General features: G+C 35.3%; 1 protein-coding gene across 1 annotated transcript; it reads left to right on the top strand.

The window, feature by feature from the left end:
* Positions 1-9,011: 9,011 nt before the first annotated feature.
* On the top strand, positions 9,012-11,872 carry LOC149152098 (stem-specific protein TSJT1-like). The gene is made up of 4 exons (XM_089446159.1): positions 9,012-9,322; positions 10,723-10,963; positions 11,216-11,336; positions 11,558-11,872. The coding sequence occupies exons 1-4, from the start codon at positions 9,111-9,113 to the stop codon at positions 11,740-11,742; spliced, it is 759 nt and encodes a 252-aa protein (XP_089302285.1). The 5' UTR covers positions 9,012-9,110; the 3' UTR covers positions 11,743-11,872.
* The last annotated feature ends 8,973 nt before the right edge of the window (positions 11,873-20,845 follow it).

Raw genomic sequence — 20,845 nt, 5'->3', positions numbered from 1 at the left:
TCATTTCCCTTCTGTGTGTTTTTCTCCTTGGATATTCTTCATGGGAGCCTGTGTACACTTGTTGAATAACCATTGTTGATGTATACTTATCTTTATCATCTGTGGCCTGCACAATAAATATAAAAGATGCACCATTGTATTCTTGTGCAGGGGACACAGAGACATTATCTTCTCCTGAATCCTTGTTAGAACAGTCCTCATCCAAGGAGGGATTCCAACACTATACATCCTCTTCCTCTGTCATTTGATAAGCTGCCCTTTATTCTGTGTAGGGGCCATCTGAGCAGGTATCCAAATATCAAGATTGAGATAGGCAGTTTCAGCCTTGAGCATTGAATTATGTTCTGCCTTAGTTTTTAAGGGGCAACTTTGAGGGATTGCTTTTTGAGCAGGAAGAGGGACAATAGATGATGAGGAGCTTTCTTCTCCCTTCTTGATTACTAGGCTAGGGATGATAACAGGCTGTTCAACTTGCAGATCTGCATAGCCATTAGAAGATGTGCTGGCCTTAGGCTCGAGTTCTTGGAGGAAGGGATCTGCTGTTGGCTGCCACTGCTGGTCAACTTGTTGTTCTGCCGCTACAACAAATTGTTGAGCAGTGCCTTTGGATATTGTTTTCTCATAAGAAGCCCTTGTTAGGAAAGGAGAACCTTCCAAAACATGGACCTCCTCCTCATGCACTTCTTCGATGACTATATTCTGTAAAAGGGGCCTCACACCCTTGTCTTCATTTGTAATCTTATTTCTTTGCAAAATATGAAAATGCTCATGTGTTTCTTTACATGGATATGGATATGGAAAAGAAAAGGAACAATGAGCTCCTGCTTCATCAAAATGTTTCTCAGCCTTTAGTTTGGAAACATCAGAGACCAAAAACTCAATCATCCTAGCCAATTCATCTATTTCAGAATCATAGGATGATGAGGATTCATCTCCCCGTCTTCTGCTTTCAGCATCTCCTTCAAGTCTCTCTATAGCTAGAATGTTTGATTCAACATCAAAAGTTGCATCTTGCATATCAGCCAAAGAAGTGCATCCGCTTTCTCTTAACAGCAAGTAGAATTGAGAATCAAAGGCATTGGCATAAGTGAGCATGGCAGAAACAGGAGTAGGTCTTATTTCAGCTGGCATTCTGCTGTACATATGATTGAATCTGATGTTGAAATCAGACAGTAGCTCACCATCTTCTCTTTGCAAGTTCCCAAATTCATCATGATAAAAGAACATATCTTCATTATTTCCCCAGTGCTTTAAAAATACATCATCTAGGGCCTCAATGTCTGCATGGACCTAGGGGGTAAATTTCTAAACCATTTTCTAGCTTCTCCCTCTAGGCTTTGAACAAAAACCCTCATCCAGACATCCTCTTCATTGATATCCAGGTTATTAGCATAGCTATAGAAGGCCTCTAAATGCTCCTCGGCTGATATTCCTTCTACACCAGTAAACTTTGGCATAAATTCTTGATAATCTCCTGCAGGCATAGCATTCAAAGGGACAGGCAAGACCAGAGGTCCATACCTAGCAGCAACTATTCTTTCTATCTTTGTGAGGGCTTGTTGGCCTACCATGACTGAGGTATACGAAAGGAATACTGGTGGGCTGAGTGGAATAGATCAATGAAAGAAATGACAAAAACAGAGGAATATAATGGACAACATGGATGCTTTTTTCAACTAAGGATCGAAAGGGAAATGAATGACAAGGAGCAGTATGGATCTCTGAAGGTATTTCTACACTGACAGAGATACATAAAAATTTCAAGGCTTACCTGATTCTGATGCTCCTTACTGCAATATTTTCTTTTGTTGAACGATCTTCTCAGGATCAGGCACCGGTTCAGCTGGTAATTTTTGAGGATTTCTTCGAGTATGTCTCACAAACTGAGCCAGAACTTCAATGTGGAGTCGCCAAATGATGGTCTTCCACCAGTGGAGTCGCCAGATAGATGATTACAACCAGAAACTGTGTTCAAACCTTGTCTGTCATCAAATCTTGAAGTTGTGTCGTTCTCCCAAGGAAGCTGAGCTTCGATTCTCCTTTCCCCGGCAACGACGCCAATTAATGTTATCACCCCAAGAAACTCTCCTAGGTTTTATATCATAGATGCTCGGGAACATTAAAAACTCAACAAAAAGTTGGATAAAATGGTGGATGATGAAAGAAATGCTACATATTCAAGCCAGATAACCACTTCTACTATGCTTAACCCCCAGACATGGGTGAACACCCCCAGACTACAAGGCTTTTAACCACCAATCGCTCATAGTTTTAAAGAAATGTGATGATGGAAAACACTAATCAAACCACCAGATGCACAGGACCCTGTGATGGCCAGCTGCAACTAGTAAAGAGGTTTGTGAATCTGTTTTCTAATACACAGACAGGATGACAGTTCTCTGGCATTAAAACAATAGAGACCTGCATACAAATTCAATGATATAGCTAAATTATAACATAGAGGTGGGATGACATCCCCTCTGATGCTAAACATTAACAGCACATGAATAACTGCAAAACAGGCACAACCTGGAACAAGAAGAAGAAGTGGAAAGTGAGTAATCAATAGAAAAAGAAGCTTGTATTAGCTAGAAATGAAGACCAGAAGTTGCAAGTCTCATAGTAGTTACAGTCTCCAGAAGTTGAAGCTTACAACAGAATAACACTCATCAACCTATTACATTGTGTGTCTGGGTATATATAGAATCTGTTTACAAAGTTGATCTACTAAGCTATGCGTGGAGGTGTCTTAATGGACCACCAACCACATTTACATTCAAATATGGGTCTCTGTTGTAGTTTGGCTGCTTTAATGGACGAATTTAATCTTTCTGGTGCTCTGCAGTCCTTCCTGAACAGGTAGAGTGAATAATGGATGAAATTCCATGCTTGATAAATGCTCTTCACTGCTCAAGGCTGTCCTTTTCCTTCTTGGGCCATTATGTTTATTAATTGCAGTTGTTGAGGCTTTAACTATGCAGGTACAGGGTAGTTGATGGCTTCGTCCTTCCTCGGGCAGTAGAGAATAGTCAGGAATCAAGGTTTCATGGCAGAAGAATGAGCGGGCCAGGAATCAGTCTCAACCGTTGGATCGCAGAAATCAACGACGGAGATGACTTGACGAGGGGTAATGAGAAATAGCGTAGACGGGCGAATGAACATGGACCGTCGGATCATAAAAATTGATGGCAGAGATTTGATCAGAGAGGCTATCGAGAGATAGTGCAGACAGGCGAACAAGGACCGTCAGATCATATGATGGACAATCGGATGGCTATCACACGAGGAAGATGCACGACGGATAATGCGTGGGAGAACGGTGGTATAGCGGGTGGGAAGTTTCCCTGCACCACCTTTGGGCTGTGGTGGTTTATGTATAGGCGGGTGCGATCCAGTCATGGTGAGACACGTGGCCGGCGGGAAACTGCTTCCCCGCGTGCTAACAGTCGTGCAATTCCGTTGATCAGGGGGAGTGTCTATCATTGGATCTCGGCGGGGAATGATCGGATGATCCAGGAAATAAAACGCGTGCTTAATGCTTGATGTGACAGGTAAGGGTCTCGGTGGTAGCACTTTTGCATATGCACACAGTTATGAGGGGTTAAGACCTTAGCACCGGGGCTATATGACCACGGTTTGATATGTTAACACTTGCACCCGAGATCAAAGAAGAAAAGGGTTTAAACGGGGTTTAAACAAGTTATCGGACTTTATAAGGTTTATATAATGGAGTCAGGGATAATAAGCAGAATAAAAGGGAAGGAAGAAACAGAGAAGGCAGGGCTATATGGTATGAAGAAACCCGAAGGAGAATGAGGAGAACGAATGCAGCAAGCTCCTTTTAAGAATAATGCATCATGACCAAGCTATCTTTGACCCTCAATTATTCGGATTTGTAGCAGAGCTAACACTCACAATATACTCCACTCCATCATTCAGTAATTGATATTTGTTCTATTGGCGATAAAGTATCGCTTTCCTATCATACAAATATGGGCTTCACAATAAAATTCCTGAGATGTCAAGTGGAAATACATCTAACTCAACTTCATCAATGAATTTTTCAGTAATTGCAAGCCTGAATAAGAATTTCCTTGTAACCTGTAAATTTGCATTATTGACTATCCAACCCAAGGGATATGGCTTATGATGAGGTACATTTTCAAGGTTAAGCTTTTTGACCAAGTCTTCTAAAATTCAGTTTGATTGTGACCCACTATCAAATAATGCATCAATCTTTGTATGGTTTGAGATTACCCTTACATGGAACAACCCTATCCTTGATTCTTCATTTGGAGTGTTGTTGTGACTATGTGAGGAACTAGTGCTTGCTAAAGCTTCCTTTTCCTTTGTGACCATGGCTGAAATCTTGGTCTCATCACTGGAATCAGATCCAAGGCCATGTTGTGTGGTAGCGGTTGTCTTTTGTTTCCCATTATTGTTTGGTTTCTTAGGCCTTAGTTCAAGATGTAATTTCCAACAATGGGTTTCATCATGCCCTTCTTTGGAACAATTTTTGCATGTAATTTTCTCCCCTTCTTTCTTTACACTTGCATTCTTCTTTCCTTTCCATTTTCCACCCTTCTCTTTCTCCTTACCCTTGAATGGCTTCTTATTACTACCCTCTTCCTGAATGTTCTTTCCTATTGCTTCAAGGTACATGGCTTGCACACATACCTCATCTAAATTGCTTGGATTGAACATAAGGATAGTGTGTTTTAAGTAGGAATGTAAACCCCCAATATATCTCAAAAGAGTATCTTGGGAATTCAAGTTTACTCCTAACAATAAAGCCATTTTCCTAAACTCCTGAGTATAGTCTTAAACTGTATGGCCCTTGAGTTGCCTAAAATTTTGCCAACTCATAATGGCTTTTTGCATGTAGGCTAAAGGATAAAATTGTCTTTTAATTGAAGAAACAAATATAACCCAAGAAATGCATATCTTACCATGAATTCACATTTCCTCTTGAGTCTTTTCTTCCCACCAAACTAGTGCTACTCCTTCTAGCCTCAATGAAGCCAACTGGATCTTTATGTCATCTTCTTGAAGGTTCTGAATTCTACAATAAACCTGCAATTTTTGAATCCAATTGTCTGACTTCTTTGCATTTACCTCACCATTGTACATGGGAAGTTCAAACTTAATGTCCAAATTTTGTAAGGGAGTTTGTCCTTTTGGGGTTTGTGAATGAATATGAACAATTTTTGTTGTGGAAGTGGAACATAATGTTGTTTGTGAGGATGAGGATGATGAAGTTGATGAGGAATATGATGAAGATGATGGAGATGGAGGAGGATTTCCTCCATTACCCTTTGAATCCTTCTTTTCGTATTTTTTTTTATCTTCTAAGCTTCCCTCTCCATGTGGAGACTTAGAACTATCTCCAACCATTCTAGTATTCCTCTCTTCATAAATGACTCTAACCATGTCAGTTAAATCATAGAAATATTTATTGAATGCTTCTTCTTCTGAAAGACCTTCGGTCTATCTTTCTCCAGACATTATGACTTTGGATTCAAGCTTAGCTTCCGGTACTGCTTATACCTCCTCAATCTCAACTGAAGATAAAACTTGAGGTGCTTCAAGTGCAGTTGGGATTGAAACTTTGGGTGGAGATTGTGGCCTTGTGACTCTCCTTCTTTTGGCCATTACCTCAAGATTTGCAACCAATAGTTTCCCTTCTCCTCTCTGCAACTTTAACCTTGTAAGCATCACAAATTTACAACCATTAAAATCCTACTTGCACAAAACTCAAGCAATCAGGAAAATAAACTTGCTCTAATACCAACTTGATTTGTTGTTGAATGTTAGTTTTGTTGTGCTAATTTCAACTTCAGAATTAAAAACAATTGCTCATCATTTTCTTTATGTGCATAGGTTTCCTTATGGTTTTTGTGAATGTAATAGGGAAATTTGTCAAGTTTTATGTCAAATTCATGAACAAAATAGCATGTAAATAAAGTGTTGAACAACAACAAACAAATGTACAGCAAACCATCAAAATGAACACTTAACACAGTGTTTTGATAAAGGAGTTCACCCCTCTTGGGCTACATCTCCTTGGTGCAACTTCCATGGTTTGGGCCTCTGTATTAGCTCAAATGGAAAAACGTGTTGTTTACAATGCTCTACTGCTCCTGAAACCTACTTCAATGTGCTCAGGATCTCCAAATCATCTAGGAATGACTCTTTCTGAGCCAAAATTGGTCGAAAATTGCAAAAGTTATGTCCTCTTTAGGGTCCCTTAGGAAAACTCCACCAAAACTGGAGAAGCTCCAGTTAATCCCACCAAATTTGGAGAAATGTTGAATATATTGGACCCACCAAAATATCTGCCAAGTTAAACTGCGCTTTAATTAAAGATAAGCATGACTTAATTAGTGTTAATATATAGTTAGCGCATTAAGTGCGTGCTTAGTGATAACCGTTGGCCTCCGGTTTTGTGGTGGTGGTCACATGCAGAGGGGGCTAGCCCTCTCCTCCCCCAACTGCCACAGTTTAACATAACAAATACAAATTGTAACCATAATATGTTAAGAACCAATAATACGACATAGTGGTAAGACTTGGGGCTTGTGTGGGTGAGGTCATGGGTTCAACTTCGTGGACTTGCCAATAAAATTTTGTCACTGTGCGCTGATGCTTATAGGTTGTTGGGGAGGGACACGTGGCGGCCTCCGGGCTTACCACATGTTTCCTTCTCATTGGTACAGACTGCTCATCTTCCTCGTGCAAACTCTCTTTTGAGACACCAATTCATCAATTTTTTTTCAAAATTCCTCTATTTGGCAAAGCAGACAAAAGTCCCTATCTTCCTCGTGCAAACTCTGTTTTGAGACACCAATTCATCAATCGTAGACCAACCAAACAAAAGCCACTTGGCAAACTCCTCTATTTGGCAAAGCGGACAAAAGTCCCTATCTTCCTCGTAATTCCTCTTTTGTCCCTATCTTCCTCGTAATTCCTCTATTTGGCAAAGCGGACAAAAGTCCCTATCTTCCTCGTGCAAACTCTCTTTTGAGACACCAATTCATCAATTTTTTTTCAAAATTCCTCTATTTGGCAAAGCAGACAAAAGTCCCTATCTTCCTCGTGCAAACTCTATTTTGAGACACCAATTCATCAATCGTAGACCAACCAAACAAAAGCCACTTGGCATGGCCTCACTGGCTTTTGACCAAACCTTTGACCTGCCATGTCAACAGTACGGACTGCTCACTGGGCAGTGACCTTGCTTTTTTTTTCAAAATTCCTCTGTTTGGCAAAGCGAACAAAAGTCTTTATCTTCCTCATATGAACTCTCTTTTGAGTGAAACGAGTTGCGTTGGGATCGTATCGTCGAGACGGACGTGATCGTTCAGGGTATGAGCGATTCCAAGCACTTTGATTTTTGAGCTAAACACCGATCACCTTATTAGTTGAAAGGCAAGATTTTAAAAATATCCATAACAAAAAGTTTAACCCCGGTCATAAATAAAATATTTCAATAGGGAAGTTGAGTAAAAAATGTTAACATGAAACATATATAGAGAGAAAAATTCACAGAACTCTTATTCTATTAATAGTTGCTTTCTAATTCAATGTATGAGGGATATTTGTAATTCTTTCAATGCTTAATATGGATTTGAAATGTAATATTTTAGAAAGTATTAATAATAAAAATAATTAAATGTATGCATACAAAAAAAGGGACATGTTTTAACATTTTAATGTGGAGAATGTAAATTATAAATAAAATATTTCAATGTCAATTACATATATATTATATCATCCTAGATTCATCTTGATTCGGCATCTACCAAGTGCCGAGAGAGATCAAATCTCTTTCCACTCTAAAATATCGCTGCATTCGCGCGTGGTAGACCCTGAATTATGATGGATCTAGGTTGATTTAAAACAATTAACTATTTCATCTAACTCCATAAAACTTAATAAAAAGAATTAGCTCATCATCTTACATTTAAAAAATAAGTTGTGCTTCACTATTTTGTTAAAATTACAAGTTAAACTTTTTTCACAAATCAAATATTCTTTAAAGAAAAATCATGGAAATCTATTTATGTGTTTAAATACATATTTTTAAATAACAAGAACTGAATCTATTTATGCGTTTAAATACATATTTTTAAATAACAAAAAAAATATGATTGAGCCGAGAGGCTCATTCTACAGCTCATTATGAGTGTATGTTTGTTCGTACCCCTTTATACAAATACAAAAAAAAAAAAAAAATTAAATAGAAAAATAATGTTGCTATAATAAAAAAATGGAATATGTTGTAAAAATAATCAGAAGTAAAAAGAAAATGTAAATAAAATATTTAAACTCTATAATTTTAAAAAATATTTGAACATACTTAAAAAAAAATTGAACATGAAAAAAATTAATCTCTCAACTTATCTTAAATCCATACTTAAAATAAATCTATATTGATTTAACTAAAAATCACTTAAAAACCACATTTTTCTCACTTTAGAATGGTTTGGTTTTCCATATTACAGCCCTAAATTCCCACACCAATAAATAATTTATAAAATGTCCTTTTTAAAATACATGAAAGCTAAACATATATCTATAAATGTAGTTGTAAGCCGACGTGGCTCTCATCTTACCATGGGAGGCGGCGTCCAAAAATGGGAAACGGACAACTTCGTCATTCTTTGGTATTAAATAAGCATGAACTGTTGCTGCCCCCGTCAGAGTAAGTCAGACTAGAGACAAAGCAAAACCTTTCCACGTCATCAGATTCGGATAACGAAGAAGCCGCCGCCTGCAAAATCTTATTTTTTTTCTGGTGGGCCTACAAGATTACGACCTTTCCGCCTACGATTCCCACGGTATGGTTCAATACAGCGGCGCCAGTGATTCTTTTGCGTCCATACATGTCAGACACCGGTGTGTTTGTTGGCATTCAATCATATAAAATAATAAATTTTAAACCCACTTGCATCCAAGGGTGAAGCTAGGATAAGGATCTCCACTATGGATATAATATTATATATTGGATCTTTCGTGATTCATTTCATCTACCGGTTTAGTCTAGTTCAGTTCTGTCTAGATTGTAAGTAAGTTGGGGAGCTGAGAGATCAATTTGAGAGGGTGTGAAGATGATGTTGGCTGTTTTTGAGAAATCAATTGGACAAGGTCCAGAGGAACTAACTAGCCCTACTTCTAAGCGTGCAACTAATCAGAAGAATGGGGTGGAGATCCTGAGTTCTTTTGTTTCTTCAATATCTCAAGCGATATCAATCAGATTTGGAGATAATGGCGGTGGTGGCATGGCTTATGCCCATGACAATGAAACTCTTCGCCAGCCCAGGTAAGATTTTTCAAGAACACAATTTTCATTTTTTTTTAACCTGAATTAAAGCATGCAAGTTTAGATTGTTTTTAAATAGGGTGTTTTTTAATTGTGGATTGTGATAATATTTTAGAATAGGATGGTTAGATCAGGTTAAACAATTCTAAGTGGTGAAATCTTTTGCAAAAAAATCATTGTAATTTCTTTTTCTGTTTGAGAGATTTAAAAGGATCTCCAGATTCTTCAGAGTTTTGACAATTGAATCGTTAATTTTTTTTTGATGTATTTTATGTTAACATAATAGCTGATTGAGTCTCAGATGAGTATTTTTTTTGTTGAGTGAATATGTGATCTATTTTATTAATGGGAATAGCTGATTGGTTATCCAGTGAGTATGTTCCTTGTCTGAGTGAGTGTATGTGTGTGCATAGTTGATTTATTGTGGAGTAAGTATTCTTAATTGCAATGGCATTCTTATTAAGATGGCATATTTTATTATACAGTAGTAGCTGATTGGTTCTCAGTTAATATTCTGTTTTGTAGTGAGCAATATTATATTTGTTGAGAATGAGTATTTGTATAGTTAATTAATTATGGGGTAAGTATTCTTAATTGCTTTGTGCTGGGGAGTTATTGTGCGGATGAGTCTGAAGAAAAGGGTCAGAACGCACTTGCTATTTTCTGATATTTTAGTATAGATTCAAGGATATTGTAGATTCAGATTCAGGTAATCTGAGTCCAACATTAATGATTAACTTTATGGCTGGTTCTTTCAATTACTTTGAATCTACAAACGTGAATGATTAACTTTAGGTTGAGCTTTTCAGTTAGCTGAATCTACAAATGTTAAAATGAATTTTATGTTTGGGGTTTTCAGTTACTTGATGAATTTTATGGCAAATGTTAAAATGAATTTTATGGTTGGGGCTTTCAGTTACCTGAGTCTGAATGTGCATCCTTATTTCGATAGTAAATTAACCATGTTCATGTTTCTCAAAATTTAAAATAATTTTAGAATTCAGAAATAATATAATTACATATAGGTGCTTTGGCCACTTCACAGAGCTCACTCTCCACTGTAAAATATTTACTACAGGACTCTACAGTTCTCTCATAGTTCATGTATTTTTTTATTTATTTTTTCTTCTTTTGGTACGTTATCACTTTTATAACTTTTATACTATAATTTATAGTATTCTTAAAGAGTCTGATTTATTAAAAAAGATATTTTAAAAATATTTTAGAATCTGACCAAAAGAGGTTAAACAATTGATCTCTTCTGACTATTAAAATATTTCCAAAATTTACAATAATATCTTTAAAATTGTATTATATATATGATTTTTATTGAACAACACGTAGTTTTGGGAAACGACCTTGAATGTACTCTAAGTTGAATTAGCATGTAAGTGCTGCAGGTTATTTGCGGCGGTTGATGACATTTTCTGTATCTTTATTGGGACGTTGGAGAATCTGTGCGTCTTGAGGCGACAATATGGACTTTCCAAGACAACCACAGAAGCACATCTTGTGATAGAGATATACAGGACGTTGATAGAAAGAGGGCCTTACCCTGCAGATCAAGTTGTCAAGGACATGGAGGGACGCTTCGCCTTTGTGCTTTTTGACAACAATCGCACCACCGTATTTGCAGCAATGGTGAGTACTGCTTTTAAAGTTTTATGGCATCGTTTTCTCTCTTTGGTAGGCTCACTAGGCTGAGTTTGGGCAGGGGCTAGCCTAATAAATTTGCTGTATATTAATTGAAGCTAATAACTATTTTAAATTTAGGAATATTTCAAAAAAAAATGATAAAGCTAACTGAAATAAGTTAGTGAGAGGATTGATTTCCATTATATTTTTGAAATTTTCCAAAATCTACAATTGGTTTGGGTTTGTATTTGTTGGCAGGATGGAGATGGATCAGTGCCATTATTTTGGGGGACAGCGGCTGATGGGTCTCTCGTTTTCTCTGACGAACCAACCATCTTACAGGAAGGATGCGGGAAGTCCTTTGCTCCTTTCCCAACAGGTAGGCTACATGGATTGAGGTTTGTACTGGTTTTTTATATATTAAATCTAGGAGCGGTTAAAATTAAAAAAAAAAAATCATACTTTGTAGATATTTATAATGAAAACTGTTACAAACCTAAACACTAATAGTTGGCATTCCGGGGCAAAATTTTGCAAATTTTTCACTTCTAATAAGAATAAAATACCCATTAAATGTATACTGAAATTGTGGACTTTCAGGATGCATGTTTTGGAATGGTGGGGGATTACAGAGCTTTGAGCACCCCTTGAATAAGATGAAAGCAATGCCGAGAATTGACAGCGATGGGCAAGAGTGTGGAGCAATTTTCAAAGTGGACAAATTCACGAGGATCAATAGCATGCGTCGAGTGGATAGTGCAGCCAATTGGGCAGCCTCTGTCTGAATACCCAATTCGTTTTTTAAATTTACTTGTGTTGCTCATAAATGTGGTTTAGTCATATTCCATAATCCGATAATGTAATTTGCCCCTGGAGTTTCTAGTTATATATATAATATGAAAGTGTGTTTTGTAATGGATGTTTCTTTTTCGATTGGTCTCTCTTGAAATTTTGTACAAGAAGCAGAGGCCAGCAAAATGCTACCAAAAAGCAAGGCACGGGAGAAATTGAGCCTTGTATTATTCATATACCTTGAAATGATTAATTCTTTCTCTTGAAAATTTTAAAAGAAATTGGATAGAGGCACTGATTTTCAATGTCACCTAAGGATCAGATTTGTAGGATACTGAAAGAAACAAAGAGCCCTTTTGAAATGTTCCATAAGGGATTTGATAATTAATATATTCTAATTTTGTTATAATATGTTTGATTTTTAATTACTTAATTAATTGGTTTTATACTAACTAGTATATTTTAATTTTGTTATTTTATGTTTGTTTTTTTCGTTGTTTTTTTATTAGTTTATTTCAATGTATCATAGTATATACACTAGGGTGCATAATAAGTTTGTCAAAATAGAATGTCATACATTTGAAAATCATAATTTTTTTTAGGATATAATTTATTTCAATATCTTATTAAGGATATGGGAAACTTCTAAAATTAACAAATTATTTCTATACCAATTTCCTTATTGTGGGATTAAATTATGAACTCATGTAACATGAGCATTCAATCTACACATTCAACCCTTGGTACTCTCTATCTACTATTAAGGTTATGGGAAACTTCTAAAATTAACCAATTAACTAAAGCCCTTTTTTTCAAATTCAAAACACTTTGCATGGATTAAGAGCCTTATTTATAATGTCTTTTACAAGGAAAATGGAGAAACTAATTCTTCGATATTCTATCAACTAAAGAGAAAGCAAACTATGCATGGAATAGTAAAATAGATTACGTTAGGAAATAAAATCCAATGAGAAACTTCAAGCTGAAGACGAACCAATAGCTTTTTGCCATAGTTGATATACTTCTAAAAGGGGTGTCTGCTCTTCTGTAGATCGTGGTCTCATGTTCAGATGATAGTTGAAAACAAAATTATGAATAAGTGGCAACATATGAATTATTAAGTCTATGAGTGTCTTTAGAACTTGTAAATGACCATGAGACTTGATTAAAAACAAAAAAATTCAGCTCAAGAATAATATTTGACAACAACTCAATTCCTTTTCTTAACTATGTGCTTTCATCTGCCCAATCTTTTTGTAACATTTTAACATCTAGCAATGTATCTTATTTATACTTTGAAATTAAATTTTCCTCCAAAAGAGGCTGGGTGATAGACAAGGAAATCAAGCATGAGAGCTATCACATATCATTTACTAGCTTTCCGATTAAACGAATTCTATCCTTCCAAATTCCCTGAACCATGGACTTGTGTGCTTCATCAATCTTGGGAAGTTATGACTGCATTCTTTTCTTGTATGCCTACCTTTCTAAGAGATCATTGAGATTGCGCTTTTATTCGTCATACTGACTTTCCATGTTAACAAATTCATTCATAAATTTAAAGGTTATCTTTTGTTGTTCCTGCATTAATCTCAACTTCTCACAAAAGGCTTTTTGTTTGATAACCTCAACAAGGAGTTGAAGGGATTCATGTTTAAACTCAGTAACGCTAATAGCTATTGACATTTCCTATTCTACACTTTGTTGCAATGCCTTTTACTGATCTCTAGCTATCTCAATTTGCTTTTGCAATTCTATAGGATATCAAACAAAGAGCACGTGGATGAAGAAATAGAGTATCTAAATTTTTTTTTCTTAAACACTGGCTATAAGTACAAAGAAGTCAATAAAGTTAAATCCAGAGCCACAACCAGACCCCCCTTATTCCGCTCTCAAGCCCTAAATGGAAAGGCATATCTCCCTTACATCCAAGGTGTTACTGATAAATTAGTCAGGGTACTAAGAATGAAAGGGATATCAACCTCGTTCAAACCCTTAAATACTATCCAGCAAAAATGAGATCAGTAAAACATGGCCTGGACCACTTCCAACCAAAAATAATTTATAAAGTCAAGTGCTCATGTGGTAAATGTTACATTGGAGAGACAGGAAGATCCTTCAAAATCAAACTTAAGGAACATGTAGCAGATATCAAGAAAGGAAGAATTAGATCCTCAACACTTTCTGAACATTCTTCTAAGTCTATTCACTATGTATTCCTAGAAGAAGTGGAAATAATAATTAAGGAAAACCATTATTATAAAAGGAAGATGCATGAGGCTCTGGAAATCATGAAGCATCCCAACAATCTCAACATAGACGGAGGGATAGAGGTCAGCAGGAGTTGGATCCTCCTACTCACGCAAAGCTATAATCTCCAATCAACCATAACTAATCCTCCTTCCTTAACCTCAACCTCTTCTATTCCTTAATTAATATCATTAAATTTTAATAATATTAATTAAAGAATAGAATAATTTAATAAATAATAAAATTATTTATTACATTAATCAATAAACTTAATTTAACGTAATTAGATTAAACCAACTCAATTAACTTTAATTCCTTAAATTAATATCATTAACTATTATTAACTTAAACAAATTGAAATATTATAAATTCTAATATGACTATTGAACATATCAATTAAAACTATAAACATTAAATAATTTATAATAACAATTAAATATATTAATTATACATTCAACTTATATCAATATGTATTAATTTGATTTCATATTGTCGTCCATTTTTCATATCACGTTCTCTCGATTTATATTATCCATTTCTCATTCGCTTCTTCTTGACCTTTGTCCTGATGATGGGTCTTGGTTTAGACTCAAAATGTCAACAAAAATGTGTGTTGTGGAGCAATTCCTGACATCGTATCTTCAATTATGTTTGTGTTCGGGTCACCTGTTGTTCTAGTTATTGTATTCTATCATCCTTATCTTGAACAAATTGTTTGATATGAGTTTCTCTATTAATAGTGGCTGAAGCATACGCTCCTGCATATTGGGTTAGTTCTTTTATATCTTCATGTGGAGCTTTTATATTACTCCTCCATAGAAATTCTAAAGAAGTAGCATTTGTGGAAGGAATCCAACTGTCAAAATTTCTTTTCTTCTTGCTTTTTCCAATAATTGCTCTTTGTTGTGCATGATAGAAGATTTCAATAGGAGGGATTTCTTCAATATTTAATTGGATTTCAATAGTGGGATGAGCTAGAATGATTTCCACATTGACCTGAGTATTTAGAGGGGTCTTATCAAGTGGAACGAAGTGCACAAGGGTAGTCTTGGTTCACTCAGGAGTAACAGGAACGGTTTGTTGAACAACATGCTGATCAAGGGGAATATTTTGCTTATTAGTTTCACTTATGCTCTTCAAATAATCATCCCATTCCTTATTCACGTTAGTTAGAATAGGATTGGCTTAAGAACACTTCTCAGTAGAAGGAACTTGCATTAGTGTGGAAATTAGAGTCGTTTCCTGTGATGTAGAACTATTATCTTTTCAATAGAGGCAACACCTTCAGGAAACTTAAGTAGATGCATCGACTGTGAAGACCGTCTGGAATCTATGTAAACTATAAAATGTTGAAATTTGTCTCGTGATAACTGCTTGGCTTTGAAACAAACAGATCTATATTTTAGAGCTTGATAAAAAAATTCATCATATTCATTATGTTCATTACCATAACCTTTAATGTGTGCTTCATTAGTTATATCGCGGGCCACATTAGAAGGATTAAAAGATCTAAATGGAAGAGTTACGACTTTTAACTTATTTAGGACCAAAATCTTTGTTTTTAGCATGTTGATAGTTGGCAACAGCAAAAATACCAACTTTCAAAAGAAATTGAGGCCAAAACGTTTTTGAAGCCTTTTTAAGTTAAAAAGTAATATCATTCCCCACGTTTTGATAAGCAATCTCTTTAGAGAGAAACTTTTTTAGGTATATATAGAGGAAGGACATGAGTATCTCCACTACTTCCCCAAATTCTTATGTATGTCAATAGTTCTTCAATAAAACAAGCCCCAATTCTTAGAAGGTCATCTTGTGCTGCAACAAACATCCTTGGGGTTTTGATATTAAAAATAGCCTGATGGACAGGAATCATGACCAAATGACAAATATGGTAGATATGTTCAAAGTAATTCTCCTACCAGAGACGTTTGTGATATATGTGAATGGGAAGAGAATCTGTGAGTGTCCATTTCCAACCCATGCAAGGGAAAATAAGAGAAAAGAAGATGGCATCCATTATGTAAGCCGACATATAGAAAGGCGACACATATTCAACAATCTTCCTAGATGGATATTGTAAAATATGTGTTACAATGTTATTTGATAACATTTTGGCCCAATCAAAGACATAGGCATGACAAACATTATCGATTAAAGGGACCCGATCCTTTGGGAACTGTGAATTGTTTGGCTTAGCATAGAGACGACAAAGAATGGAAGCAACATAGAGAAAACGGGGAGCAAGGGGTATAATTGCATATTTTCCAAAAGATTATACTTTAAACTTATTTTCATTTCTCATCCATTGTTTTATTGTTTGAGGCAATTTATTTTTTCCCCCTCACATTCCTACTTACATAATGCTCCATAAATTGTTCATTATATTCAACTTGGGATTTTGGCAAATGATACATACCAGAAATACTTCCAGTGCCGAAAGAACCAATATTTATGCCTCTACAGGTAACAATATCGCTCGTTGATATCAACTTCATCCAAAACCCAATAAATCATATATGTATAGGACATCAACGAAGGGCGTGCTGAAACCTTGTGGAGATGAGACCTAGTAGCATCACTAATTGTTGCGGATGACGAATTTAAGCCGCCCTAGTTTGCAATTGTTATTGTTGCTTCTTCCTTTGATTTATCCTGCATTTCTTCTTCAAAGAGCATATAAATGGAATTCTAGGACCTTGCTCCAGACTCTGTGGTGTACATTGTTTCTGAAAACAGGAAGGCGTCTAGAAGTTTTTCATTAAAAATCTTCTATGAAAGGGCTGACTAAGGCTTGAACATGGGTTTTCTTCTTTATTTTTTCCATATCAGTTGGCAGATGAAAACTCTATTTGCAATTACACTGTTAACAGAATAACACTAGGGATACGAAATAAAACAATCGTTTATGAGTCAAAAGAAAGAATAATAACATGTTAATATAAATCCTTAAAAGAGAAACTTTTGTAATGAATTCAAATTTGTTGCCTTTCATATTCTATAGATTTATTAAAATCCAGCAAATAGATCTTTAAAATGATTATTAATAATGACAATGGGTATTTGATATGAGTGGCACATGGGCATAGGGCGGATGGAAAACATGGTACATGATGTGTTCTTCCTATGTTATCCTACCAAGGGAAAACCTGGAAATCATTGTTTCATTGTTTACATTCCTTACTTGCTAATGAGAAGGGTAACAAGAAGTGGGATTATCTAGCATTGTATTGGAGAGAGCTAATCATAAAGAGGTGACGAGACCCACAACTAGCGAGGTGTCTCGCCAAGTTCATCTTGGTGCTTTCTAAAGGATAATATAACATAATTTATGGGTTCCTAAACAATAGGATGAGTTTGTAAGATGTGTCGTATATGTAACCAATCAACATTCTATAATATATGCCAATGTTGCGTGCCCGGGATACTTCATCCTACTAAGGGATAGTCCAGTGGAATAAAAAGAACTGCTAAAGGAAGTATCCAGGCTTAAAGTGGTAGGGTGACTTATATTACGATGTAGTTATTGCAGCCAATGATAATAATATTCTGGTGTGGTCCATTTTTTCCACGTCATCTTGTTGAGGGAAGACCAATAGGAAGTAAAAATTGTGCAAAGAAAAAGGTCGAGGTTTAGGCACCAAGCTATAAAGAAATAATAAAAAAAACAAGTATAAAACTTCGAAATTCAAAGAAAATAAAGGTTATAGTGGCCACTTTAAGCCGCCCTAGTCTGCATTTTCTACTATTGTTGCATCCTATGATGTCTCCTGCATTTCTTCTTCAAAGAGCATATAAATGGAATTCCAGGACCTTGCTATGGAGTTTGTGGTGTACACTGTGTATTTTTATTAATCTTTTCTCCTAAAGGACCGATTGAGGCTTGAACAAGGGTTTTCTTATTTCCCTTTTCCATATTAGTTGGTGAATGAAAACTCCATTTGAAATTACCCTGTTAACAGAAAAATGCCAGGGACAAGAAATAAAATAAAAAAAAAAAAAAACATTTATGAGTCAAAAACAAAATAATAATAGATTAATATAACTCCTTAAATGAGGAACTTGCATAATGAATTCAAGAAATAAAAAAACCATTTATGAATCAAAAACAAAAAAAATAGTAGATTAATATAACTTCTTAAATGAGGAACTTGCATAATGAATTCAAATTTATCGCCTATCATATTAAATATATTTATTAAAAGCCAACATGGAGATATTTAATATGATTATCAATAACGGTGGCGGGTATTTGATATGAGTGGCACATGTGCATAGGGTGGACAGACAACATGGCACATGGCATGTTATTCCTACACCATTCTGCCAAGGGAAAACCCAAAAATTATTGTTTCATTGTTTACATTCCTTACTTTCTAATGAGCAGGGTAACAAGAAGAGGACTTATGTGGAATTATATTGGAGAGAGCCAATCGCAAAGAAAGTGATGGGACCACAGCTGGTGAGGTGTCCCACCAAGTTCATCTCGATGCTTTCTAAAGGAGAATATAACATAATTTATGGGGTTGTAAACAATGGGATGAGTTGGTAAGATGTGTCGTATATGTAACCAATAAACATTCTATAATATGTGCCAATGTTGTGGGCCTAGGACACTTCAACCTAGTAAGGGATAGTTTGGTAGAATAAAAATAACTGTTATGGGAAGTATCATGGCTTAAAGCAGTGGGGTGACTTATGTTATGACGTAGTTATTGTAGCCAATGATCATGAGCTTTCAGTGTGGGCAATTGTTGCTATGTCATCCCACTGAGGGAAGACCATTCAAAAGTAAAAATTTTGCAAAGAAAAAGTCCGGGGTTTAGGCAACCAAACTATAAAGTAATAATAATAAAAAAATAGGTATAAAACTTTAAAATTCAAAGAAAATAAAGGTTATAAAATCAGAATAAAATCACGAATATGGTGGTTCTTTCATGCATGTTTTATTATTAAAATAGGTAATTAAGGCCCTAAATTTTTATTAGAGAAAAAATATGTGCTTAAATAAAAACAAAGTGTCCCCATTATTATTATGAATAAAAATTAAAGGGGGGTTGTTGTATGCTACAACAATTGGCGATATACTAGGCGAAACAATTATCTCTGTAATGAAGACAAATTTATAAAGATAAAATATTAAGGATTAAATGATATCATAATTCTAGAGTTCAAATTCCTCATCATAAGTTTCCCTGATAAACCAAACCAAGAAAAACAATCATCATTATTTGTGAAACTTATAAATGTTTTCCCCAAAATATATGTAGTAATGGAAAATTATGCATTAACAACAATTTTTTTTATTGATAACCAACTTTGAGAATACAAAGTAATAAGTAGAGTTCAACATTAAAAATAAATGTCAATGTCAAAGGTAGAGCCATTGTTGCTAGTAGGCGTCCATAGGATCGACAAGGTTACCTTTTAACCCTAGAAATGCCAATGTCCCATCCATTAGTAAGGGTTTCTAGGGTAATTATATTTGAAGTGATTTTATGTTTTGAATTTGAATTAATCGAAAGCCATTGTCCTGCTTGGTAACCAGATGTTAACAATTCCATTCACAAAACCTAACAGAGGTGAACAAGTCGGCTCATGATGAGACCTCTTATCTTATAGTCATATGGATACAAGCCATTACCTTAGCTTGGTGACCAGATGTGGTAATGTCACAACTGTCAAATCCCATGATCATGGTAGGTTGACTTGTGATGAGACCTCCTATCTTTCAATTAATTTCATATTTTTGAATTACACTCTAAAAATATTTTAATTAATGGATGGGGACGAAAAACCACTCCTTAAGAGATGGGATGGCGGAAGAAGTTTTAGATGACTAAACTTATACTTGATTTGGTTTTCATCTCGGAGACTGATAAGTTTGTATTAGTCATTGATAAGTATAATTTTCTATTATGAACCAGAGGTTAAGAATAATACACAACATAATGAAAAAAAAACCACAATGAACAATAGTCAAGTATTATATCATTTAGGAAACTTGAATCGAGGCATAGAAATATCATCTCAATGATGTTTCCCTTCTGAAGATAAAACTTCACATATAAGTAGTAGATAATTATGAATAGCCCAAATACACAACCAAAATAAATAACACTCAACTTGCAAAACCAAAAGAAGAAAATAAGGGCATTATAGGAAAAACAAACATGAAAAGATAACAGACGAGATTGTACATGTGATTATTTACATATTTACATAAGTCATGCTGACTTTTTAGGAAAAATATTTTTTCAGAATCAATCCATTTATAGGAAGATGTTATTTTCTTCCTTTAAGATCTTGCAAAATAAACATAGATGGACCGAGTTGTTCTACAACCTAAAATGGGCCTAACCACAATATTTGAAATTTAGTATGTTTTCCCTTCTCATCATGGGACTTGTTCCATTCCAATACTAAGTCACCAACTTGAAAAGACTTGCTACCAACTGAACTGGAATTGAACCAAGATTTGACAATCTTTTGGTGTTTAGTATATGTTTGATTTGCTTTCTCCCTTTCTTCCTCTAGCTTAAGTATTTGGGAAAATATTTTTTGCAGAGATGATCACGGTTGTTCTTCAATTGCCTAGACTAAGGCTAGGGAAGGTAAAGCAACATTAGGGGGGAGAAAAAACTCGTTTCCATAAACCAATAAATAGGGCGATGCACCTAATAACTTTTTAAAGTTTATCCTATCAGCCCATAGAGTAAAAAATAGAGCTTTATGCTAGTTTCCTTGGTTATCATAAATGGTTCATTCAATAATCCTTAAGAGGTTTTTATTAGTTGATTCCATTAATCCATTTCCCCAAGGGTAGTAATTTGTAAAATATTTAAATTC

This window comes from Pinus tabuliformis, chromosome 9, assembly GCF_031772625.1.
Source record: "Pinus tabuliformis cultivar Carrire ecotype Pingquan chromosome 9, CPIR1, whole genome shotgun sequence".
Lineage (NCBI taxonomy): Eukaryota > Viridiplantae > Streptophyta > Pinopsida > Pinales > Pinaceae > Pinus > Pinus tabuliformis.
This window is presented reverse-complemented; position numbering and strand designations above follow the sequence as displayed.

Excerpts from the sequence above, each read along its gene's own strand:
- LOC149152098 (XM_089446159.1), top strand. The coding sequence starts at position 9,111 with ATGATGTTGGCTGTTTTTGAGAAATCAATTGGACAAGGTCCAGAGGAA. Across the intron at positions 9,323-10,722 it reads GAAACTCTTCGCCAGCCCAG|GTTATTTGCGGCGGTTGATG; the intron begins GTAAGATTTTTC and ends TAAGTGCTGCAG. Across the intron at positions 10,964-11,215 it reads CCACCGTATTTGCAGCAATG|GATGGAGATGGATCAGTGCC; the intron begins GTGAGTACTGCT and ends ATTTGTTGGCAG.